Source organism: Podospora pseudoanserina, chromosome 1 (genome assembly GCF_035222485.1).
Source record: "Podospora pseudoanserina strain CBS 124.78 chromosome 1, whole genome shotgun sequence".
In the NCBI taxonomy this organism is placed as follows: Eukaryota; Fungi; Ascomycota; class Sordariomycetes; order Sordariales; family Podosporaceae; genus Podospora; species Podospora pseudoanserina.
The window spans coordinates 3,383,727-3,407,474 of record NC_085920.1 but is presented as its reverse complement, the minus strand read 5'-3'; the positions used below and the strand labels follow the sequence as shown (position 1 = coordinate 3,407,474).

Genomic DNA, 23,748 nt, shown 5'->3' with positions numbered 1-23,748 from the left:
ACCGCAAACCTTCCAAGCGCACTCCACAGTCCTTCACACTCTTCCTTTTCCTTTATTGTTAGGAAAATCACGATCGCCTTACCTGTCATCAGATTCGATCGCGACAGCGTTTTCCATCCGATTCTACCAAAGAAACCCGATTAACAACAGGCAATTCCTCCATCATGTCCGACTCGGATGATATTATCGACCTCCCCGAGGAGGGTGGTGACGACCTCTTTGGAGACGAGGGGGACGAGGTGATGTCGGATCAGGGCAATGTGCTTAGCGATCGCGACCTGGAATCGGACAGAGAGGATGACCGCGACCGCATCGAAGATGAGGACGATTACCCGCGTGAGGATAGAGACTCTCACCACCTGGCCGAATCGATCCCTCTCTACCGGCATCGAATCCCAAAATCAAAAGACAACACGGTAAGAATGGGTCTCTGTATCAATGGCTCCAATGCATCACTAATAGTTCCCCCCAACAGCTTCACAACCTCAAAGTACCAAACTTCCTCAAGTTCAACCCAGTGGAATACAAACCCGACGAGTGGCAGCCCTCCAAGTGGGAGCTCAACAATGCCAATTCCGAAAACCCCATCCCATCAATCATGTGGCGCCGCGATCCCAAGACCGGGAAGCTTAAGAGCAATGCCAACATTCACAGATGGAGCGATGGTTCCACGACCCTCCAGATCGGAGACGATCACTACGAGATCACATCCAACTCACTCGTCGGACCGCCTAATGAGCCGTATCAAGACGTTAAGGATGCACATGAATACGCGGCAGCTGCCCATCTAACGACCAATTCCTTGTTAATCGTCGGTCACTACACCGAGCAATACTCCATCAAGCCTCCCGAGGAACTCCAGGATGCCGCCTTCGACCGCCTGGTGGCAGGTCTTAATATGAACAAGAAGGAGAGCACCACCAGCAGGCTCATCGCCACCAACGAGGATCCCGAGCGCAAGAAGAGAGAGGCCGAGCTCGCCGAGAAGGAACGGGCAAAGAACCAGCGCCGTCGGGAGACAGCGGCTGCGCGCTCTGAGGGAGCAGGGAGTCGGTACAAGGGCGGGGCTCTTTCCATTGGCGACTTGGAGGGTAGGCGTGGAGCGGGAGGATCCAGGAAACGTGGTGCGCCGGGCGGAGCCAAGAAGAAGCATCGCCGTCCTGAATATGATTCTGACGATGATCTTCCCAGCGGGGCGCGCCGCACGGACAACTACGACATGGACGACGGGTTTTTGGTCGGTAGTGACGAAGATGATGATGTCGTCGAGGATGACGAGGAGGAGGATATTCTGGATGATGAGGATGAGGATGAGAGGCCGAGGGCGAAGAGGCAGAGGACGGCTGATCCGGAGGAGGATGCTGATGGGGATGATGATGACGACGCCCCGGCTGCTTCTCATCGCCGCAGGAGGCGGGTTGTTAATGATGATGATGACGAATAGGAGCAGCAGTCTGAGAGGCCCGTCGAGGAGAAGAAGGAGCGCCGTGACACCCCCGAGGAGGAAGACCTACCAGAGGACTAGAAGCCCGAAAGGCCCAAGAGGTCCAAAAAGCCTGCTGACACGAAAAAGGGGGCCTTTGACAAAATCAGAAAGAAGCAGCAGGAGAAGGAGGCTAAACAGAAGCGAGAGGAAGAATCAGAGGAGGAGCCGGAAGATTTACCAGAGGACTAGAAGCCCGAAAGGCCCAAGAGGCCCAAAAAGCCTGCTGACACGAAAAAGGGGGCTTTTGACAAAATCAGAAAGAAGCAGCAGGAGAAGGAGGCCAAAACAGAAGTGAGAGGAGGAATCAGAGGAGGAGGATGATCAAGAGCTTGAGGGGCCCCGCCTTTGTTGATAAGGGCGGCGTCGAGCGAAAAATAAAACAAAAATATGGCAGCACAGTGATAGGAGGAGTCAAGATTCCGGCTGTCAGGGCTCCTTGGGAACCGGGACAGAGGAATCACTAGGACTTTTTCAGAGACGGGAGCACTGGTTCATAGGTATATGTTTTGGGGTAGGTGTGTCTTGAGGTTTCGCTTTATGGCGAAAACCAAAATGATATCATGTTTTCTTGTTACAAAAAAAAGGGTATAGAACGGTCGCTTGCTTTTCCCCGGCTCTGTAATATATGTAGTTTTTCGTGATCATGTCCCCAAATGTCATTATATCAGTCAGCTGCTAGTAATAATTTGGTGTTCCTGTCCTGTATTCCCCTGGTGTGCCGGGGAAGGCGCCCGCCATGGAGGAATCTACAGCTGTTTCCTCGTCTGAACTGGGGTAGTTCCCATATTCATCTGACCTGTCTGGGGGCGCTCTCATCGCCTCCAAAACGTTTGGTTCAAGCAGTGGTGGCTGGAAGGGCTTGACAGTATGGATTTCTCGACCAGTAGGCATTTGCGCCAACAGTGGGCCGATGGGTGGGATGGGTTGTGTCATGATCTTTTTTGAAAGTTGTTAGCCATATGTGTATTTGCAATGATCCCTTCGCCCAGCAAACAACGTACCGTATCATTCTGCCTCACCCACTTCCCCTCCAACATCTCAATCACCCTTCTTTCCTCTAACCTCCCCGCATCCGCGCCCCAATCCAGCCCCTTTTCAATCTTTTTATCCTCCCTCCTTTCAGTCCACTCCTTTTTGAGCCCCTTCATCAACGACGACTTTGCCTTCTCCCCAATACTAGAGGAGCCATGTTTCCCTTCCCGCTCCACACCCAACTCCTTCAACCCAGCCCACAGCCACCCTATCCCTTTCCCCTGCTCCCCTCCCAGCTCAGCATCAATCCCGAAAAACCGACAGGCTTTCGCCCTGGCCGTCCGCCTCAGGTCATCAAGGTATTTGATAAAATCAGCATTGATCTTGTGGCTGTTCACCAGCGCATAAGCCTGGCTGGCGTGCTCCGCAGCAGCAAGACAGAGCCGAGCAAAGAGGTGGGCGCGGACTTTGGGAATGTCGGGGGATTTGTACATCCACTCCGTGTCATTCTCGTTGCGCTGCTGGAGGACGATGGCAGGGTAAGGGTCGTCTTTTAGGACGGCTAGCAGTGTTGCTTCAGCTAGGGCTAGGGATCGAAGCGCGCGGATGGTGGGGGGGGATATGTCGTTCGACGGGGAGGCGAGGAAAGAGATTCGGAGCGGGTGGATAGGTAGTCGTATATGGAGGCTGCGTCGAGGAGGGATTTGGTAGCGGAGGAGATGGCGGTTTGGCGCTGGGTGGTTCCGACGGGGGCGGTGGTGGTTAGGTAGAGGGGGTGGAGGTGGAGGCGGGATTGGAGGGTGAGGGCTGCGGCGAGGGTGGTGAGGGTAAAGAAGAGGTCGTATTCGAGGGAGGTGATTTTCAGGCGGGGGGCTCACGGCCGGGGATGGGGGGAGGGAGGAGAGGGTTGGTCGCCATTGGATTTGGGGGCGGTGAGGAGCGTTACGGTTATTTCTTCGGGGTGGTGGTGGGAGGGGTGGGGGGTGAGGCCAGCGTCGAGGGCGAAGAGGTAGGGGAGGTAGGAGTGGAGGGAGGAGATGAGGGAGGAGAGGGCGGGGATTGGGAATGGGGGGCAAGCGTTTGAACTTTTTGAGGGTGTCGCGGACCACACCGCGGTGGGTGCTGGCGTTGAGGGGGAGGGAGGGGTGGGATTCGCAGGTGAAGGAGGAGGAGAAGGAGAAGGAGGAGGTGGTGGGGAGGGTGAAGGGGTAAGGCATTTTGGTTAGAGACGTTGCATATATAGAGAATAGAACATCACCAACTCGGTTGTGAAGCTTCACGACAGGCGCGACGAGGGGTTCATCGGGGGAGGGGCAGCTCTTTTCAGGGGTGACATCACAGGTCACGGGCAGCTGCTGGCGGACCGTGTCGCTGGGCGCAAACGGACCCCTGTCGACCGGAAATTGGAGCTTTCCCCAAGAAACCCCACGGGCAGCTCCCCTGTCAAGTGGAGCACCTGGCACGAATTGGAGCCCCACAGCACATGACAGATTGCTGTCAGCGGCACCAAAAAGTTCCAGAGACGCGCACTTGGACTTCTTTTCTTGTTGAAATCACCACAGACTCGGCGATCATGGCAGGACACACGCCATCACCTCACAAGCCAAGGCGAAAGGCCAAAGGAGCTGGCGGGCCCAGCAACCTCGGCCACTCGATCTCTGTCGAATCCTCAGGACGCGCCCCATCGTTCCCCCTCGCAGCTTTCTTCTGGCCCGCCAGGGGCTCTGCGTCGCAATGGGAGATACTCCCCATAATCTTGATGGTCGTTGGTCTTTTTAGGTGGGCGGCTAGTCTTTGGGGGTATTCTGGTATAGGTCGCTGTTCAATTTCTGAAATGTTGTCCGAAGACTGACGTTTACATAGGCTTCCAGAAACCACCCATGTTCGGCGACTACGAGGCACAGAGGCACTGGATGGAAATTACAACACACCTACCCATCACGCAATGGTACTTTCACGATTTGCAATGGTGGGGTCTCGATTACCCACCATTGACGGCCTATCACAGCTGGCTCTGCGGCAAGATCGGTTCGCTCATTGATCCTTCGTGGTTCGCCCTCTACAAGTCCCGCGGTGTACATGATCCAAACCTGAAGATATTCATGAGGGGGACTGTGATAGTGTCTGAATACCTGATCTACATCCCCGCCGTCGTCATCTTCGTCCGTCGTTTCAGCAGGCTAAGCGGCGTTACGAGCTGGTCGGCTTCGATTTCTCTCACCGCCATCCTCATGCAACCGGGGAACATCCTGATCGATCATATCCACTTTCAGTACAATACCGTTATGCTTGGATTTGTGGTGGCGAGCATGTCGAGCATGCTTGCTGGTCGATACTTGTGGTCTGCGGTTTTCTTCGTTGCTGCTCTTGGGTTCAAGCAGATGGCGCTCTACTACGCTTTCCCGGTGTTTGCATTCCTTCTTGGGAGCTGCTTCTCTCCCAAGATCAACGTGTTACGGTTCATCAGGATTGCGCTGGTTACGGTTATTGCTTTCGCTATTCTGCTTTTGCCTTTCGTCCTCGGTGCCTACAAGGAGTGGAAGCAGGGCATTCGGTCAAAGCCAGCACCACTACCATTGTTCCAGGGATTGGCAGCTTATCTTGACCCCAAGGCGTTTTACTACCCCATCGTGGAGCAGCTCGTTCAGATGGTCCACCGGGTCTTTCCCTTTGCCCGCGGTTTGTTTGAGGACAAGGTTGCCAACTTTTGGTGTGCTTTGAACGTGGTAGTCAAGATCAAGCACCTTCCGGCCGAGTTGCTTCAGCGCATGTCGTTGATTGCGACCCTCGCTTCCATCATTCCACCCAACCTGATCCTTCTGGTCCGGCCGAGAAAGGATCTCCTCCCTCTGGCCTTCGCAACAACCGCTTGGGGTTTTTTCCTGTTCAGCTATCAGGTTCACGAAAAGAGCGTCTTGCTTCCGTTGGCACCAATGACACTATTGCTGGCGGGAAGCCAGGGACTGAGCAAGGAAATCAGGGCCTGGGTTGGTTTCGCCAACATTCTGGGCTGCTGGACCATGTTCCCTCTTTTGCAGAGGGTCGACTTGCGCGTGCCATACGCTGTACTGACGCTGCTCTGGGCCTACCTTCTTGGATTACCGCCAACTTCGCTCAGCGTCTACACTCTGGACGGTCAAGCATCTTTCAAGAAGATCGTCACCGCTTTGATTCATGGAGCCTTCTACCTGGCCATGGCAATGTGGCATGTGCTCGAACTTAACTTACAGCCGCCTTCGGACAAGCCAGACTTGTGGGTTGTGGCTAACGTAGGTGTAGGAGCTGCTGGCTTCGCCCTGTGCTATCTATGGTGCTTTAGCAGACTGGTGTTGCAGAGTGACATTTTGCCCCAGGCCTTGGCGGGCAAGAGGAGCAAGGCCAAAACAAACTAGATCAGCACTAGTGAAGTGTCGACGATTTCTTGAATATGTGGACGGCCGTCACCGATGGTTTGATATACATATTTCGATGTCGGAAAGCTCGGGAAACAAACATCCCTCACAACCAATCGGGACGCGTTGTTCACCAGCTGTCAGCGGAAGGATCCCCATCGCTCTTCGGCCATTCACCGTGGCAGGGTTGAGGCTTCAGCAACCCGGAGCATGGAATATGCCACGACAGCGACTCAATTGGCATGTCGCACTTTGTCTCCGGATCCCTCTTCGACATGTGGAGGCTCGGACCTTGGCGTTGGGGGAACAGTATCCAAAGGCGGGGATGGCGCAAGGGATCCAGACTGGCGGATTTCACCACGACGCTAGCCAAAAGTCCTTGCCAGCGCTGCTCCCGACGGCTGTTGCTACTTTGGTCATGAGATGGTTGGTGGACGGGATGGGACAATGAGAGCAAAATATCCATACTCCAACAATATTGTGGTTAGCTATCATGCTGAGATTGGGCATTAATTTGGCGCAATCTCCTTGTTCGAAGCACAAGCGAAATCGATGAACCATCCTATCTGACGGCGCAGGAAGGGCAATTCCTACGGGCACAAGCCACAGGCAGGACCAACAGTTCGGTTAGGCGATGATATTCACCGCAGGATGACATGATGGTCAACCGCACCCAGTCCAACATCAGCCGGCTTCGGGTATCCGTGGCATGTACAATGCGATACACATAGACAATCAAACGATATGTCCAATATTCCCCAATACCGTCTCGATGTATTGAGTGTGAAGCAACTGCCGGCCTCTGTATCTTCTCGAGGGTTCCTTTAAAGTTTACAAGGTTCCCAGGGCTGAGGATGGGATTCGCAGAGCTATCCCCAACACGGTAAGAGCCATACCTTGGCAACGATTGGACCAGCTTCAAGTGGGGAAGGTCGTGATGTTTCCGACCAATCGTGGATTTCCTCGAGCATCTCGCGGCCCTATGTGCGGATCCGTATCGGCTGATGGGCTCTTGGCAAGTTGGCAGCTCCACTGGATCTGTCGTCCCTCCTTGGCGGCCATCAAGTAGGCTAGACTTTTCTGCTGACGTTTTTTTTTTTTTTGTTCTTTGGTTTTACCTGCCTTTTTGGGACAATATGGTGGTGAAACTGCGAGCTGGAAGACTGCAGACGTCAAGCCACGGATTTGAAAGGGCCGTTTGAGATTACTCGGAGGTTCTTCGCCTTTGGTTCTGTGGGACAGAAGAGAGAATAGACGAAACAGTTGAGATTTGGGGATGGGGTTCCAACGAGTGTTGGTAGCCTTTTTATGTCTTTATTTGTTTATTTTTGTCGGGCCATGAAGAGGGCCCCTTGGCAGGAAGGGATCTCACTATCTTGGCTGTTGCTGCTGCTGCTGCTCACAACAGGCACGTCAGATTTTGGGCTTGCTTCGAATCTCGAAAGAGACAGTAGGAGATGGGGGGATTCCAGCCAAGGCTATCCTGATGTTGCTATTCCGCCACATCAGTCTAGACCCCTTTGTGTGATGATTCTTTGTGACTGTTTAGTCACCACGTTTTCTTGTCTTCCACTTGGCGCGGGACAGAGGCAGCAGCCGTGATCCGTCTTTTTGAGCCTCTTTGTCTGTGTGGGTGATGGCGACACCCGATTTGATGTGGTTGTATCTGTGGTGGTGGTTTGTTCATAATGGTCGGCTGCCCCAAATCTAGGAGGTTTGTGGTCCACTGCCGTGATTTGGTTCTGCATCTTGACTTTACCGAGCACATACTCTCAGCTCCCTGCGAGTGAGGACAAGGCTCGCTCGCCAGCAATCGAGAGGCCCGGTGCCGACATCCTTGCCACCAGGACAGACAGACTCACTGCACACCCCCCCTCTCTTCTTCTTCTTCTTTTTCTTCTTCTTCTTCTCTCCCCACCTTGATTTTGCTACGCCTTTCGACGAGTGGGAAGATAGCCCACACCCACACCCACACCCACACCACCACCCACCCACCGCTGTTGGTGGCTTCAAACGCGCAGCAGTCAGCAGTTGAGGAGGGAAACCTTTTAAGGCAGAAGCCCCCTCCCGTTTTACCCGCGGTTGTTTAACGGCTCTGGTTTTGCTCTTTTCTTGCAACACGGAGAGTTCCATATACCTGGTGTTCATACACCAGTATATATCAGCACACAAGATGGTTTCATTACATACTCTCAGCCTTTTGGCTGCGTTCTCAACCACAGCAATGGCTCAGTTGACCTATTTGAGCACATCATCAGTCGTCCCAACCCCGACACCAACAGCTTCCGATCTGTCTTCGACTTCAACCCCCCCAGCAACAAGAACAATAGCTGTCGGTCTTGAGGGGCACGCCTTTACACCAAAGGAAACAACAGCCAATGTTGGGGATATCATCAGTCCGTTCCCCCTTCCCCTTGTCCAAACAATATACTAACGCTGTTGTCTCTGCAGAGTTCAACTTCTACCCCGGCGGCCACCGCGTCTCCCGAGCAGAATTCGGCTTCCCGTGCATACCCTACGAATACGTAAACGGAAACACGGAAGGGTTCTGGACGGGGGTGTTTAATCCGCAGGCTATTCTCAATCCGGTATGTTTTCCCCCCTCCCCTCTACATCCCCCATCTTGTCCTAACCCCCTTTCTGTATAGCCCCCCTCCTACGAAGTCCGCGTAAACGACACCCTCCCCATATTCTTCTACTGCGCCGCTCCAAACTCTTGCACCGACTGGCAGATGATCGGAGTCATAAACCCGAATTCCACGGCCACGTTTGACGCCCAGCTTGCTCTGGCCAGTCAGGCTAAGCTCCAGTTGGAGCCGGGGGAGCCGTTTCCTACCGAGAGTGCTAAGAATGGTCCGACGGCGAGTCCTGTTCCTAGTGGCGATAGCGACAACGACAATGGGGGAGGGGGGCTGGCGCCGGGAGCGATAGCGGGGATTGCGATTGGGGCCGCGGCGGTTGTGGTACTGGCGGCCGTGTTGCTGTACTTGTGTGGGAGGAGGGGTGGGTTTGATAAGGCTTATCGGAAGAGCTTTGCTGGGACGGGGAGGGGGAATAGTATGGCTGAGGCTGCCAGTTATAACCCAAAGAGTCCGGGGGGGGGCGGTACCGTTCCTGGGTTTGGTGATGGGGGGGGTTATGGGCAGTTTGGACAACATGGGAGTCCGGTTGTCGGTGGAGGGGGAGGATACCATGCTGGGATGGGGAGCAGCCCGCCGGGGAGTGCGCACCCGGGGTATGTCAGTCAGCAGCATACGGGGCTTAGTGAGGGGAGTTATGGGCTTGGGCATCGGTGAGTATTTCTCTCGAGTGTTGATGTGGTGAGAGATGGGTTTGGTTGCTAACAAGGAGATGTAGTTCTGCGCATGCGAGTCCGCAGCCGGGGTATCTACCTCCTTTTGGATATACACCGCCGCCGCCGCCGGTGCCGGTGCCGGTGCAGGCGCCTGCTGAGTTGGATAGTGGCGGTGGCCAGGGGGTGACGGGGAGCCCGCCGCCGAGGTATCCTGAGGGAGATACTTGGGGGAGGAAGTAAGATTGTGTTTTTTTCTGGTTTTTTTTTTCTTTTTTTTTCTGCTTGGTATATAATCTTGGGTAGATGGGTAGATACCACTGGAAGGGAAAGGTGGGGATTGAGACATGGGTTTGGCGTCCTTGGTTATGATTTTATTCTAGGGGCTTGGATGTAAATTTCAAGTGTTTGGTTACTCCATGCTTGATACACCGTGATGACTCTCGAGTCTTTGAATTACATGAGTTCAAATTCACACGACCATCGCATCGTTGGATGAGCTGCTTGAGCTGTAAAACATGAGGCAAGCCGAATGGGCCGCCAAAGATGCTGACCCCTGACGAGCGAGTTATTCTCATCTCGTGACGATGAGGTACATTGAGGAAACAAATTGAGATGAAGCCCATACCTTGCATCCCCAATCTCACACCTCCCAATCCGACCCGGCTGTTGGCCCAAGCCAGTGGGATGCGGGAGGCAAACGAGGTGGGATGTGGGAGGAGGGTCGCTGATCAGGCCTTTGCGAGGTTGTATCTGGGATGGCAGAGCCCAGCACTGCCGAGCGTACATCAGCTGGGAGTGTGCGTATCTGGATGTTTAGTTGCGTGATCATATAAGTGCCAATACGGCACATTTACCCTACAGAAGATGGAAATAGCCGCGCTGAATCGCTTATTGATCTTCTCAAACCAGAAATCTGGGGAGTTTGGCCAAAGTGGAGCAAGGGAGGGGGGCTATTTCTGGGGATGTGTGTGTAAGCAAGCACTGCAAGTCTATCAGGCTATTTAGGTGCGATTTTGGTTCTTCAGCTAGTAACAAACGGCTGTACCTGAGCTTTTAATCAAGAGCTCTTGGCTTTCGCTAGCATACACCTAACTTGAGAGGTGAGTACGTAACCTGCTTAGACATGTTCGCTGAAGACACAGGAGCACGATGATTTGCATATGTAAAGTTGACGGGCGGACGGGCTCGCCTCTCTCCCACTTTTCACATCGCGGGTGAGGCGTTTTAATTCTGTCTTTCTGATGGAGGTGAGGTGTGTGTACTGGACTTCCCCCACCCCCATCTCGGCCTTCCTAAACGGGAATTTGGTGCGGTAGTCTTACCCTCTGGTTGGCTACAGATTATTTTGGGGGTCAAGTCAGACCTCGTTTCAATGGCGTGGTAAGCCTGATGTTCTTGTGTCCCGACGGAATTCAGTCCCGGTAGCTGTGTGGTCATGGCACAATCATGTTTCGTTTCTATTAGACTATGTGGCCAACACTTGATATGGGCGCTTATTCTTGAAGGATGAGCTGGGCATAGTGTCTGGACTGTGGTTCGTGTTACTTTGATCTCTTTTTGGTCTGTTTCACTGACATCAGATCTTGCCTCCCTCCTGGCAGGTCATCAAGTTGGCAGGATTTGTCGGCGATGGTCTTGAAGATCACACGTGGAAAGTTGAGCTGCTTCCTTTGCGCGGCTTCGCCGTTGCCACATGGGAGACAAGGAGAGGTCAAGGGACTCGGTCCGATGAGGGGAAAAGATACCGGTGGCTCGGGGCGGCCTGCTCGGTAGTAGGTGTTTCATGTTACTTGGCAGAAGCCCGGGTCTCTGTGCTGGGTCGTTGAAGATTTTGATCTTTGACAAGAAAGGGAGGGGCCAATCAGTGTTGACTGCTTGTCAAAAGAGATAAAGCCTCGACCCAAAAGCCGAACACAATGACAGGATTTGACTAGTCCTTCTCTCTGTGAGTAGGCTTCTATGCTCAGGCTTGCCGTCGCTTGTAGTTCAATTTGCTCTTTTCTCTTGTGAAAAGTTTTCTGCGAAACAAAAACGATCAGCATAGAAGAACACAATGAAATGTTGCTCTTTGTCTTGACCGAGGTCAAAGCCAGCCGCTCAAGCACGTCTCTCTGAGACTCGCAATCAGTTGATTGAGGGAAGTGTCCAGTCAGGTCAGCACCAATTTTCAAGGAATATTATAGAATGGAAATGGTGGCTGGAGATGCAGTTTATCTAGAGCAACAGCGCTAGGTAGCCGGTACCCAGGAACGGGCCCGAGCTATACCCTCCGAAGAAGGCCGGAAACGGTGGGCCGACCCGAGGTCTCCGCCCGGAAGGATACCTACCCTTTACTGCACCTCCCCCGCATCACCTGCGGGCTTTTGGAGCAATGGATCCATACTTAGCCGTCCGCCCAGGACACATACGGCGGAAGTGTGGCCAGATAAACTGCTACTCGGAAGTGGCAGGTACTCAATCCATTTGATAGCATCACGTCTTGAGAGTGAGTGGGTGCCTCGAGGAATGTGTGAGGTTGAAGCTGTCCAATAGAATCGATGACGTCCATCTTTGCTGGGTGCCCGAAGCTGCGGGTTCCGAACAGATGCCTAGCTCCGTTTGATACAATTAGCATCTCTCGGAGAGTGAAATAAACCCACAGAAGAATAAAAGAAACAAGCGTACTGGTCAAGGCGGTGGTTTCTTTCGGCCTCGGGTGTTTTGTTCGATCTGGCCACTGGCGAAACAACTCCTGGAGCGGGGCTGGGGAGGTAGCTCCTGTTAGAGGGTACCTGAAGCCTAGCGTTCAGCACGGCTCAGGGATGAACCGTCGACTTGTAGCGGCTAAGCCCGGGGTACGGCCCCACTACGCCTCCCACCCACGATCCTCGCCCTTTCCTTGCGGTGGCCGTGGGTTGACGTTGGTTAAGGACACAGTTGTAGATAGACCCATCCGAGCTCAGAACCTCAAAATCTCACCACTCCAACAAACCAACCCCAGCACAAGCGTCTCGCTCGCAACACCCGGTAGTGAATTAGCTCGCCGTGATCCTTTCTCTTCTGCCTGGGCGCACTCTTCATCTTTTCCATATCCCCGTCTTCCCTGTCGCCCAAGCCGACATCCACCCGAAGCTGCACACGAAAGCTAATCCCAGCGGACCCCTCCTTAAATCCAAAGGTGTTCCCGTCACAACTTCACCTTCGCAACAACCGGATTGTTACCAGCAGGACTGCGATCGCCTGACCCGACCATTCTTCCCCAGTAACCCCCGCCGACACGGTCTCAATGGCGCAATTGCGAGGACAGGGCAGCTACGGCATCGGCGCGCCGGCGCCCTTTGGCGGAGACATCGATCAGAGGGTGGAACAGAGTCCTCTGGACACCATCCGCCAGCAAACCAGCAAGATTGAGGATCTTTTGGATACCCTCAGCGAGCCTATCAAGCCGTATGTCGCAGTCAATTGCTACTCCGGATATGGAGGGCTTCTCCCGTCGGGTCTGGGCTTGATCGCTAACCTCGGTCCTGAATAGCTTCCTTCCCGCCATTGGCCGCTTCCTCATCGTCGTGACCTTTATCGAAGACGCTCTCAGAATAATAACACAATGGAACGACCAGCTTCTTTACCTCCATGACTACCGTCACAGTACGTGGCTCTAGGGAACTCTTGTGCAATGCGCTTCGCGACAATAGGACTGACACCCTTGTCTTTTAGTTCCCTCCGGTCTCACCCACCTCTTCCTGATCGCCAACGTTATCGTCATGGCCATCTGCTCAACCCTCGTCATCATCCGCCGGCATTCCGAGTACGCCGTCTGCGGTCTTATGGGTGTAGTTGTCACGCAGGCTCTCGGGTACGGTCTCATCTTTGACCTCAACTTCTTCCTGCGTAACCTGTCGGTCATGGGTGGTCTCCTGATGGTTCTCTCCGACTCGTGGGTGCGCAAGACCAAGGCCTTTGCCGGACTTCCCCAGCTCGAGGAGAAGGACCGCAAGATGTACTTCCAGCTCGCCGGTCGTGTTCTGCTCATCTTCCTCTTCATCGGCTTCGTTTTCTCTGGCGAGTGGTCCGTTCTCCGCATCATTGTCAGCTTGTTGGGCCTGGCCGCCTGCGTGATGGTTGTTGTTGGTTTCAAGGCCAAGTTCAGCGCCACCTTGTTGGTCGTCATTCTCAGCGTGTTCAACGTGATTGTGAACAACTTCTGGACTGTGAGTTTTTCTCCGAGTCAGCAAAAGATGCCAGTCGCTAACCCCATTGAACAGCTTCACGAGCACCACCCCCACAAGGACTTCGCCAAGTACGATTTCTTCCAGATTCTCTCCATTGTCGGTGGTCTCCTCCTGCTGGTCAACAGCGGCCCCGGCCAGTTCAGCATCGACGAGAAGAAGAAAGTGTACTAGATACATTGCGAAATGTCTTGTCATTGGAATTACACTGCGTGATTCATTGCATCTCCCGCATACAAAACAACAAATTATGAGAACACAACGCACACAGGATACCAAAAAGAGGAAGAGAAGAATTGGCCCAAGGATGGTGTTAAGGACGGGGGGAAGGATAAGCAAAGGGAACCGAGAGGAGGGCGTCAAGTTGGTCAAAGCTAGGGCAGATGCAATTGGCCAGGCAAATCATGTTACCGGCGTAGCTTCATCCATCATTTTTATCTATTATCCGGTTTCTCTTCTCATTTGAAAATTGTTGACATGTAGAAAATTCTTGATGGTTTTAGGAACAGCAAACATGTGTTTTCGTATGTTGGAGTCAATTTTGGGTTGTTAGTTGACGTGGTTGAAATTCAATTGTTTCTATTCACCTGAATAATGCAAAAGAGAGCGACACATAAAAAACCTCACCAACTACTGGCCAGGTAGCTGGTTACGAAAAACCTGTTTACGTCGGTTTTTAAACACTCTGTTTTTTGACACTCTGGTGTGTCATAGTCCTCATGTTGCCGCATATTCTCCGCTTGGTTCTCGTGGGTCATGAAACGGTTCACAAGGTGAAGAAGAAGAATTGTGCTGCAACAGAGACTCGAATCCTAAACTTTTGGCAGCTTAATATACGTCCGTGACCCCCCCAAAGTGCGCTCGTGTTTGACCGTTGCGCTGCGGACAAATCACCAGTACTTTGGGTTAGGAATTGGTTGGGGTATGAGGTGGGGGGTTGTTGTTGTGATGGGTGGCTGCTTTGGGGTTAGTTTGGGGTGAGGAGATGCTGTTAAAAAAGAAGGGAGGCATAAGGTGCTTGGAATTGGACTGGTTTCATGAGGGTATGCCACAAGCGCCATCGAGAGTTGGAAAAGAATAGAACACCGTTTGTTCTAAATATAAAAAGCTCACCAGCTATCTACAATATAGACAGCCGGTTACGAAAAAAAAAAAAACCGGTATTGGTAGTTTTTACCTTTTTTTTTTTTTCTGGTTTGCTGACCCTTCGGTTTGACATGTCAAACATGCCACGCCTTCGGTTTTGATTTGCTAAAGCCATATATATATATATACATATCTTGCTCACTTCTTGAAGAAACTGTGGGGTCATAACGTTGTAGGTCATTGAACGGTTCACAGTTCCTTCAGTTGGAAAAAGGCAAACTGAGATTTTGCTTCGAGACCTTTCCTATCCTCTCTTTGCTGGAAGCTGGACTCGAACTGACGAGGTTCGAGGTTGCGTGAAGCTGACCCCCAACCAGCAGCAAAAACCACAAAAAAGCTCGCTGCCCACAGAACCTATCTGCAAAGGCCAGCCACGAAAAAAAAACGCCCTCTTGGGATTTTTATAATGTTCATAATCATGAGAAACTCGTTAGCAGACCCTTCTTTAACCGTAATCTGCAGCGGATGAGATGATTAAATCTTTTGTTCGAAACTGTGTTCAAACCTGCGAGGTTCTCCCCCGCAGACACTCTAAGTCAGCCAAGGACGCGCTTAACGACTGCGACGAGCCGTGTTCTGCCTTGACGAGGTGCGAAAGAGAGAACAAGGAAAATGGGGTTATGAAGGGTGGGTGGGGGCTGGGATGGATGGGGTGGGGTGGAAGAGTGGAGGGCCGGATGGCGAATGGTCAAGGACAGGAGTGAGTGGTGGTTGGCTGGTGTGTATGGAGTTGTGGCTGTTGGTATCTGATAAACAAAGACTACGGTATATTATTATACAGTAACTCCCAATGGGTAAAAAGCAAACATCCTGTCCGGAACGCCTTCAAGTTCGTTGAACACCACAGCACCTGCCCAGCAGGGAGCCCCCTGCTTTGATGTCTCCCGTGCTTCTCACTCCTCCATCCTAAACAGTCTTTGTGATAACATGTTGAATCCAACTGTAAACACAGCGTTGTCCTGTAGTCCACCGTATTTGCCATCTCGTGGCTCGTTTTTCCACCCTTGATCCACCCAAGTAATCCCCTAGCGTGTTGCCTCCATGTTGAAGCCATCTTCGAGATAGTCAGTCGACATTGCGGCCCTCTAACCTCTTGCCTCCCCCCCTCCTTCCCATATCAATCAACCCCTCCTCCCCCAACCTAAGGAATAATCAACTCCTCCATACTCCTCTTAGCAATATCAATAATCCTCAAACAAGTCGGCTGCTCCCCCCACCTCCCCACCCCCAACTTCACATACCCCCTCATCCTTCCCACCACCCCCGTTCGACCAACTCATCCATCAACCTATGCCTCCTCCTCGACCTCTCCTCCATCATCCCAATAATATCCTTCAACCCCAATATCCTCACATCCCTACATTCCACATCCTGCACCCCATAAACATCAATCTTGAGCAGTGCCCTAACCGTCAACCTCCACAACCCCGCCTCCATCACCCTCCCCTCCAGCTTCTCCGCCGCCCCGCACTGGTAGGGCTCCTGCTCGGCCAACGTCCCCCACAAACCCCCATACTCGGAAAGCGTAAACACAATCTTCCGCCTTTCCCTGTCAGCAGCAGCAGCTTCCTGATCAACCATTGTCAATATCCTCATGTACGCGTTCGAGAGGGATGGAAGCAGAGCCCCGAGCATCATGAGCGACTGAAGCGACACCATCGGCGGCTTGGCCAACGTGCCCGGGTTATCCGGGTTGAACAAGGGGACGTCGCTGCAGACTTTGCAGAGGATGGAGTCGTGGGCTGTTCGGGAGGCCGCTCGGGTGATGCGCATGGCGCGGGAGATGGATTTGGGGAGGACTTTTACTGATTCCATTGCTAGGTACAGCGAGGCTAGGCAGCTGCATGTTGGGGGGTCGTTGGAATGAGGGTCGGCGCTGGGGGAGGAGGAGGATGAGGAAGAGCTCCCTCCCGGGGAAAGACTGGGGATGGAACAATCGTCGGGGATGGTGGGGATGTTGTTGGGGATGGAGAAGATTTTGGCGACGTCTTCTTGGGAGATCTCGGGTGCTTGGCTGGTGGGGGGTTGTTGGCAGGCGGAAGAATTGAAATCGATCTGTCCGAGGTCGGTGCCGAAGGCGAAGAACTGTCCTGGGGGCTCGGATACAGGGGTTTTGTTGATGGGCTCGATGGGGGGTAATGGGTTGAGGTGTTGTGGGAGAGGGTCAGTGGGGAGGTACTGGTTGGGTGGGAATTGAGTGGAGGGGTCGATGATGTCTATGAAGTTGAGGTCGGCGTTGCTCATGTCGAGGAAGGAGAAGTCGAGATCCATGGCGAGGGTTGGGTCGAACTCTGGAAGTGCAAAGTCGTCGGGGTTGAAAGGTGGAATAGGGGTGATGTTCGCCGTGAGGGCCGGGAGGGCTGGTGCAGTCTCTGCGGTAACGACATTTGGCTTGTCTTTCTGAGCATTGGTTTCAGTGTTTTCAGTGGCGTCAATCTTAACATGTGCTCGTTTTCTCGGCCTTCCCATGGGTTTCTGAGGCGAGTAGACGCATTTGATGCCTTCGCGCTTGCATCGAGCGCATCCATCGATTTCTTTGGAACAGGCGAGCTTTCGGCCTCCTGTAGAGAGTCAGAAGACTATCCTCAAAGCAAGATCATCAAGGGCGGCATACGGCATTCGTCGCAGGCACGACGCTTTGGCTGTTCGCCGGCCTTGCGGGCAGTGTTTGTGCTCATCTTTTGTGGCTCCCAGAGTGTCGCTTATAGATATGTATCGACAGATGGTTGATTGATAATTAAGTTGACAACTTGCTCGACAGACGCGAACCGTCGGACGGTAGGTTACAAGGTTTAAGATGGCGGTCAACGTAAGCAAGCATAAACAAAAAGGACGGGTTGGTTGGGATATCAGCTGAAGGGCAGCATGGCCTGTTTGTCCGAATCCACGTAACCGAGGGGTACCTATAAAGGATTCGTACCACAAGCCTCCCCACGTAGGATCGTCCAAATGCGTCTCATAAGTTCCGTGAAAGTAAAACGGCTCAATCGTGCTCCCGCTGGTCATTGGAGGGGAGGCCTATCTTGCAGTCATATACATAAAGGGAGCCGCACTTTGAGTGTATCATTTGTCAGCACTCGCCTTTTGGCTATCAAGGTTCACATGTGTTACTCACGCTGCTTTAACTGGGATCTTTTTCACTGTCCGTAGTCAGTGGGAGTACGGTTGATTGCTTGTTCGAATGCATAGCCTGGCATGTTTGGTGATTGGCGCGGGCGCGAAGACACATGCCCCAGGTGTATGACTTGGGGCCAAAACATTTCATCTCGAGTTCAACATTCGAGTCCCTTCGAGATGCAGTCGAGAAGTTCAGATGAGGTGGGGTTTGAGTTTCTCAAGAGCTCACTCAAGACTTGTCCCAGACAGGCTAGTGCATCACGTTAGCTTCTCGGCACAAAAGCGGTGAGCGAGCTGGGCCCCGCCAAAACTCCAAAGATTGGCAGAAATCCGCTAAAAAAAAAGATTGTCCATGGAAATTTTGGGGCCATCGGCTGCAGCGCGACAGTAACCAGTCCAGACATCCTAACCCATCAATTTCAGCACAATGAAGTCAAAACCGGTAGAAAAGAAGCGCAAGGCGAGGGACGAGGAATCCGACTCGGAGTCTGACGACGAGCTCGCAAATGGTCTTTTCGACGGTGTTTTGGAGGCCAGCGAAGATGAGGAGGATTACATTCCGTCCGACGAAATCGACGATGTCGACAGCGAAAGCGAGGTCAGCGAAGGTAGCGAGGACGCCGAGGAGGAGGAGGAAGAGGGGGATGACGATGCGCTCTTGAGCGACGACATTCCGTCAGATGATGAAATGGGGAAGCTCAGCAAGGATGCCGAGGAACTTGAAATTACGGAACCGGGCGTTGACCCAAAGCCAAAGCACCAAGAGGAGGAGGATCGCAATTACAAAGTTGTGAAGGACGCCAATGGTGGAGAGAGATATGTCTACGAGTACGTAGAAAAGTAGCAACCTAGGGAGTGCGAAATGGAGGGCTAATACGGGGGCGTCAACAGTGAAATCGACCCAGTCTACGATTCCGACGATTCAGATGCCCAAGGCCCCGTTAACACGATAGGAAACATCCCCCTCAGCTTCTACGACAGCTACCCACACATCGGCTACGACATCAATGGCAAGAAGATTATGCGCCCAGCCACTGGCGATGCGCTGCAAAGTCTTCTCGATACCATTGAGGTCCCCAAGGGCTGGACTGGTTTGACCGACGTCAACACCGGAAACCCGCTCAATCTTACACAGGAGGAGCTGGAGCTGGTCCGTCGTGTCCAGCATGGTCTTGTTCCTGACGAGGGTTATGACCCATATCCCGATACCGTCGAATGGTTTACTTCCAAGCAAGAAACGATGCGTAAGAAAACGCCTGTCAATTGGTGGAACTGAATCATAGCTAACCTCAAAACAGCCCTCAGCGCGGCCCCCGAACCCAAGAGGCGCTTCTTGCCATCCAAGAACGAGGCTAAGCAGGTGATGAAATTGGTCCGCGCCATTCGCGAAGGCAGAATCCTTCCTTACAAGCCTCCTGAGGAGCGTGAAAGAGAGGAGGAAGAGAAGGAGGAGGTTCAGTTCGATATTTGGCAAGATGAGGAGCCAGCGGCACCAAATCCTATGCACATTCCTGCGCCTAAGCTCCCACCTCCTGGCTATGAAATGAGTTACAATCCTCCTGAGGAATACTTGCCGTAAGTGACGGTCAGCTTCGTTGTTCCCAAGCAAACAGACTAATAGTTTCACAGAACAAAGGAAGAACGCGAAGAGTGGGAGAAGACTGACCCCGAGGACCGCGAGAAGGAGTTCCTCCCTCAAAAGTTCAACTCTCTTCGCAAGGTACCTGCGTGGGGCACTTTGGTCAAGGAGAGATTCGAACGGTGCATGGACCTTTATCTTGCTCCCCGTGTGCGGAAAAACAGGCTCAACATTGACCCCAACTCGCTTCTTCCCAAGCTTCCTTCGCCTGCTGAGTTGAAGCCATTCCCTACCGTTGTCCAGACCATCTTCCGCGGCCACGAGGGCACGGTAAGAAGTGTCGCGATTGACCCTGTAAGTTTTCCTCTGATTATACGTGGGCACATATGACAAAATGCTGACCACCAACAGACCGGTGTGGCTTTGGCTACAGGCGGCAGTGACGGCACTGTGCGCGTATGGGAGTTGTTGACCGGCCGGCAAGTATGGTCTGTGAAGTTGAGCAGTGAAGACCCAGTCTATACCGTCCGCTGGAGACCAACCAAGGATGCCTTTGTCCTTGCTGCTTCTGCGGGTGAGGATGTCTTCTTGATGGTTCCGCCACACTCGAGCGTCACGCCTACACTTGACCAGGCAAGCCGTGATGTTCTCGCTGCTGGCTTCGGCTACGCAACCAACGGTCAACAACCAGCCACAGCTCCCGGTAAGGAGCCTGCTGGCAAGTGGGCCAGACCTGGCACCAAGCTTGAAGACGCAGGTGTTCTTGTCAGGGTCACAGTCAGGTCCGCTGTCAAGGTCATTACCTGGCACAGAAGAGGCGATCACTTTGCAACAGTGTCCCCCGAGGGCCAGCGCAGCTCTGTGGCGATTCACACCTTGTCCAAGCACCTTACCCAGATTCCTTTCCGGAAACTCCACGGTCTTGCACAGACTGTGGTGTTCCACCCGCTAAAGCCACTCTTCTTCGTTGCGACGATGCGCACAGTGCGGTGCTATGATCTTCAGAAGGTGGAGTTGGTCAAAATTGTCCAGCCTGGTGCTAAATGGTATGCTGCCCAACGTCCAACTGATAGATGAGACTCGCTAACGAATGTACAGGATCTCGTCACTTGACATTCACTCTGGCGGCGATCACTTGATTGTCGGCAGTTACGATAGGCGGTTGCTCTGGCACGACCTTGACTTGTCCAACCGGCCACACAAGACAATGAGATTCCATCCAAAGGCCATCCGCGCCGTGCGGTTCCACAAGGGCGGACTTCCGTTGTTTGCAGACGCCAGTGACGACGGCACGTTGCAGATCTTTTATGGCAAGGTGCCCAATGACCAGCTTGAAAGCCCTACAATCGTGCCAGTCAAGCAACTCAAGGGCCACAAGGTTGTCAACCAAGTGGGTGTCGTGGATATCGACTGGCACCCGAGAGAACCGTGGTGTGTGTCTGCCGGAGCGGATGGAACGGCAAGGTTGTGGATGTAATGTAGCTGGGGAGTCTGGATTGGTTCTGGGGAAGGGGGGCGAATCAGGAGACACTTGTTGTACGGAAGTAGTGCACGCCTGCCTGGGAGCGGAGTTTTTGGGGCTATAAAAGGTCTTGAGAGTTAAATACCATTATATCTATTTGTATTTACCATTGGCAGGAAAGCGTTGTAATGCGACCCTGCATATCTGGTCTTATCATGTGTTGGGCCATGTGTCAATCGTTGGGCCGCTGGTGGTATGGGGTATAAGGTGACAGATCCCTGTCTTGGACTTTCGAAGCATCGAAAGCATCCTGGTCAACATTTGACTGCATACCGTAAGCATCCATCTCCATACGTTTTCACACCACTTTGAGTCTGACGTGTGCCTCGACGGTGCATAATAGTATTTGGAAAGCTATATAAGCCGGACACCTCGGATCTTCGCGGACCTTCGGTGCATATGTAAGTTTGTCCTTCTCCGCCTCCCTCCCCTCATTACTTTTTGTCACTTAGTGTGCCCTACTGTCCCACCCTAACCCATAGCTTCATCTCCACCGACATTCAATTTAACTTCCTCAGCCTTAACTTGACCTCTCTCTTTCTCTCTCTCTCTCTCTCTCTCTCTGGGTTCCTAAACAATACTCGACACCCCATCCCTGAACCTCTCAAACAACCTCAAATCGACCGCCTCGGCCATGGCCTTGTACCCCGTCGGGTTCAAGTGAAGGTAATCCCCCGTGTCATACTCTGGTCTCAGCCGCGTCTCATTCTTCGGATCCCTCACCGCCTTGTCAAAGTCAATCACCGCGTCGAACCTCCCGCTGGTCCTAATCCACCTATTCACCCTCACCCTCTGCTCCTCCCTCCTCGGTTCCCCATACGCCTGGCCCGGCCCGCTCATGGGCGTGATCGTCGCCCCAAACACGGCAATCCCACGCCCGTGAAGCCGGGTGATGATCTGCTCATAAGCTTGAATGAGACGATCCCCTGTCTTGACTAGGTCGCCTTCGGCAGCGGTGCCAAGGTCGTTGACGCCCTCGAAAAGGACAACGTATTTTACTCCGTTGTGAGCGAGGACGTCCCTTGCTATCCGGCCCAGCGCGTTGGGTCCGAGCCCGTCGGCTAGGACCCTGTTGCCTCCGGCGGCTTGGTTGATGACGCTCATTCCTGAACCGCCGCGACGTTGGGATTCGAGCCGGCGGAGGAGTTGGTCGGGCCAACGGTCGTTGCCGTTTGTGGTTGAGCCGCGGCCGTCGGTGATGCTGTCGCCGATGATGACCAGGCTCCCGAGGGTTCTTTTCTTGTCTACCCAGCCTTCGACCGCGGAGAGGATGAACCACCGGTCTACCCTCACCGCCTCGGATGGCAAGTCGACTGCTTTGGTGTGGTCGCCGTTGATGAACCAGCTGCTTGTTCGGCTGCCTGGGTGGCCGGAGATTCGCTTGCCTTGCTGGCCTTGCTGGATGTAGATTGTGACGGCGAGGTTGGTCTCGGCTTTGACGTTGAGGTTTCTGATGGGGTCCGAGATGGCGATGGCACCGTTGGGGATGGTGAAGGATTTGCTTCCGCCCGAGAAGGTGACTTGGCGGAGAGTTCTGGGCTGGACGGAGGGGGAGCCGGCCGTGCCGTTGAGGGGGAGGGCGATGGTGACGGCGGAGATGTGGAGATCGGCAGAGGGGCCGCCGAATTCGTTGGAGAGGTAGAGGCGGATGTGGGGGGCGGGTTGGGTGAGGTGGATGGTTTGGCGGATGGTGGTGTTGGTGTAGATGGAGTCCTCGCCGGTCTGGAACAGGGGATGGGTCAGCAAGAATCTCTCGATACAAGAAGAAAGGTATGTTTGATGTGGAAAAGGAACTTACAAACGGCGCAGGCGGCAGATTATGCGGTTCTACCTCCTGAGGCATCGAAGCCCATAGATCGACCCACTGACTGCCATCATCATGGCCCTGAACAACACCGGCGAGAGCGAGGCCGAGGCCGAGGAGGAAACCCCGGAGAATTGCCATTTTGACGACAACGACGAGGCGAATGGGAAATGCGAGCCTACCTACCCTTCCATCTCGACGACACACCGACCTACCCTACCTTACCGATCTACTTATACACCACTACAGCAACAAGATGCAGGAACAACACCACCCCCATCGGAACGGCAACAGTAGTATCCATCGGGACGGCACCACGAGTTGACCGTGACGGCAACATATCAGGCTAAACCGGCTTTACCCAAGGAGTTGCCATTCGGAATTTGGCTTTTCTTTTTCATGGGCTTTAAACGTCTTAGCACGATGGAGCACCGCGGGAGAACACCGTTGGCGAATGCTACCCTATCACCACATCATCCTACCATCCCCGCATCCACAAAACCGACCCGGGACCCGGGAACATCGGTGGAGAACTGGAGTTGTGGAAAAAACAAGTGTTTTTTTGGGGGGGCGGGGGGGGGGATTGAGAACGGCAAGGTTGCGTGAGTGGGTGACCAGTCGTTGACCTATAATTACTTCGTACACCAGCATCACCACACCCACACTGAAGTATGGAAAAAGTCCAAGCGGATTTATCATGCAAGCACCGACAGATCAGATGGACGGGAACGTCGAAGATCCCGGCCGAGCGGCTTGGACCGGCCCGTTGGGTGGCAAAGGATGAGCTGATAGGAAGAAAAGAAAAAAGAAGGAACCGGAGTTCGATTGTTTTGATTGCTCAGATAAAACACGAAAAAGAAAATCCCATATAGGTATGATAAAACAATCTGTTTGACAAACAAAAAAAAAGAAAGAATTCCAAAACACAAACGCTTGCTTATTCCGACCCTTTTCCCCCTTTCCTTTTCATTCCTTTCTAACCCAACTCCCAGATAGCCAAGCCAAGTCAGTTTATACACTCCTATTACCCATTTCCCCCTTCTCCCGAAATGCATGTCGACAATGTTAGCGAACCGATCGATGATGGAGAGAACCTGCCTCCCTATCTTCATGCCGGCATGATAATGATAACGTATCCCCCCTCCCCTCCCTTCCCTCGCGGCCTTCCCTTCCGACCTTCTCTTAATCAAACAGGGATGTGTGCTATTTTTTTATCCTTTTCGCGAGATT

The 23,748-nt window shown here is 53.1% G+C and overlaps 8 protein-coding genes across 8 annotated transcripts; 5 read left to right on the top strand and 3 right to left on the bottom strand.

Annotated features, from left to right (window-relative positions):
• Positions 1–74: 74 nt before the first annotated feature.
• QC764_109710 (uncharacterized protein) lies at positions 75–2,006 on the top strand. The gene is made up of 2 exons (XM_062942239.1): positions 75–416; positions 476–2,006. The coding sequence occupies exons 1-2, from the start codon at positions 165–167 to the stop codon at positions 1,442–1,444; spliced, it is 1,221 nt and encodes a 406-aa protein (XP_062805170.1). The 5' UTR covers positions 75–164; the 3' UTR covers positions 1,445–2,006.
• Positions 1,974–3,822, bottom strand: QC764_109700 (uncharacterized protein). The gene is made up of 2 exons (XM_062942238.1): positions 2,488–3,822; positions 1,974–2,422 (listed from the first exon to the last, which is right to left on the bottom strand). Exons 1-2 carry the CDS (start codon positions 3,673–3,675, stop codon positions 2,162–2,164), a joined length of 1,449 nt encoding a protein of 482 aa, XP_062805169.1. The 5' UTR covers positions 3,676–3,822; the 3' UTR covers positions 1,974–2,161.
• On the top strand, positions 3,762–5,850 carry ALG6 (Glucosyltransferase-like protein; the record flags this gene model as incomplete). The annotated part of the gene is made up of 2 exons (XM_062942237.1): positions 3,762–4,266; positions 4,322–5,850. Exons 1-2 carry the CDS (start codon positions 3,942–3,944, stop codon positions 5,848–5,850), a joined length of 1,854 nt encoding a protein of 617 aa, XP_062805168.1. The 5' UTR covers positions 3,762–3,941.
• A 2,173-nt stretch (positions 5,851–8,023) lies between these two features.
• QC764_109685 (uncharacterized protein) lies at positions 8,024–9,633 on the top strand (the record flags this gene model as incomplete). Its single annotated transcript, XM_062942236.1, has 4 exons — positions 8,024–8,246; positions 8,302–8,438; positions 8,499–9,142; positions 9,208–9,633. 4 exons carry the CDS (start codon positions 8,024–8,026, stop codon positions 9,383–9,385), a joined length of 1,182 nt encoding a protein of 393 aa, XP_062805167.1. The 3' UTR covers positions 9,386–9,633.
• A 2,365-nt stretch (positions 9,634–11,998) lies between these two features.
• ERV29 (ER-derived vesicles protein erv29) lies at positions 11,999–13,860 on the top strand. The gene is made up of 4 exons (XM_062942235.1): positions 11,999–12,571; positions 12,657–12,769; positions 12,839–13,332; positions 13,387–13,860. The coding sequence occupies exons 1-4, from the start codon at positions 12,411–12,413 to the stop codon at positions 13,522–13,524; spliced, it is 906 nt and encodes a 301-aa protein (XP_062805166.1). The 5' UTR covers positions 11,999–12,410; the 3' UTR covers positions 13,525–13,860.
• Positions 13,861–15,637: 1,777 nt separating this feature from the next.
• Positions 15,638–17,815, bottom strand: QC764_109670 (uncharacterized protein; the record flags this gene model as incomplete). Its single annotated transcript, XM_062942234.1, has 4 exons — positions 17,612–17,815; positions 17,111–17,548; positions 15,757–17,057; positions 15,638–15,700 (listed from the first exon to the last, which is right to left on the bottom strand). The coding sequence occupies exons 2-4, from the start codon at positions 17,172–17,174 to the stop codon at positions 15,638–15,640; spliced, it is 1,428 nt and encodes a 475-aa protein (XP_062805165.1). The 5' UTR covers positions 17,175–17,548; positions 17,612–17,815.
• ERB1 (Ribosome biogenesis protein erb1) lies at positions 17,668–20,823 on the top strand. Its single transcript, XM_062942233.1, has 6 exons — positions 17,668–18,441; positions 18,505–18,857; positions 18,912–19,188; positions 19,243–19,546; positions 19,604–20,238; positions 20,291–20,823. The coding sequence occupies exons 1-6, from the start codon at positions 18,041–18,043 to the stop codon at positions 20,667–20,669; spliced, it is 2,349 nt and encodes a 782-aa protein (XP_062805164.1). The 5' UTR covers positions 17,668–18,040; the 3' UTR covers positions 20,670–20,823.
• On the bottom strand, positions 20,814–23,082 carry QC764_109650 (uncharacterized protein). Its single transcript, XM_062942232.1, has 2 exons — positions 22,513–23,082; positions 20,814–22,436 (listed from the first exon to the last, which is right to left on the bottom strand). The coding sequence occupies exons 1-2, from the start codon at positions 22,657–22,659 to the stop codon at positions 21,285–21,287; spliced, it is 1,299 nt and encodes a 432-aa protein (XP_062805163.1). The 5' UTR covers positions 22,660–23,082; the 3' UTR covers positions 20,814–21,284.
• Between the last annotated feature and the right edge of the window lie 666 nt (positions 23,083–23,748).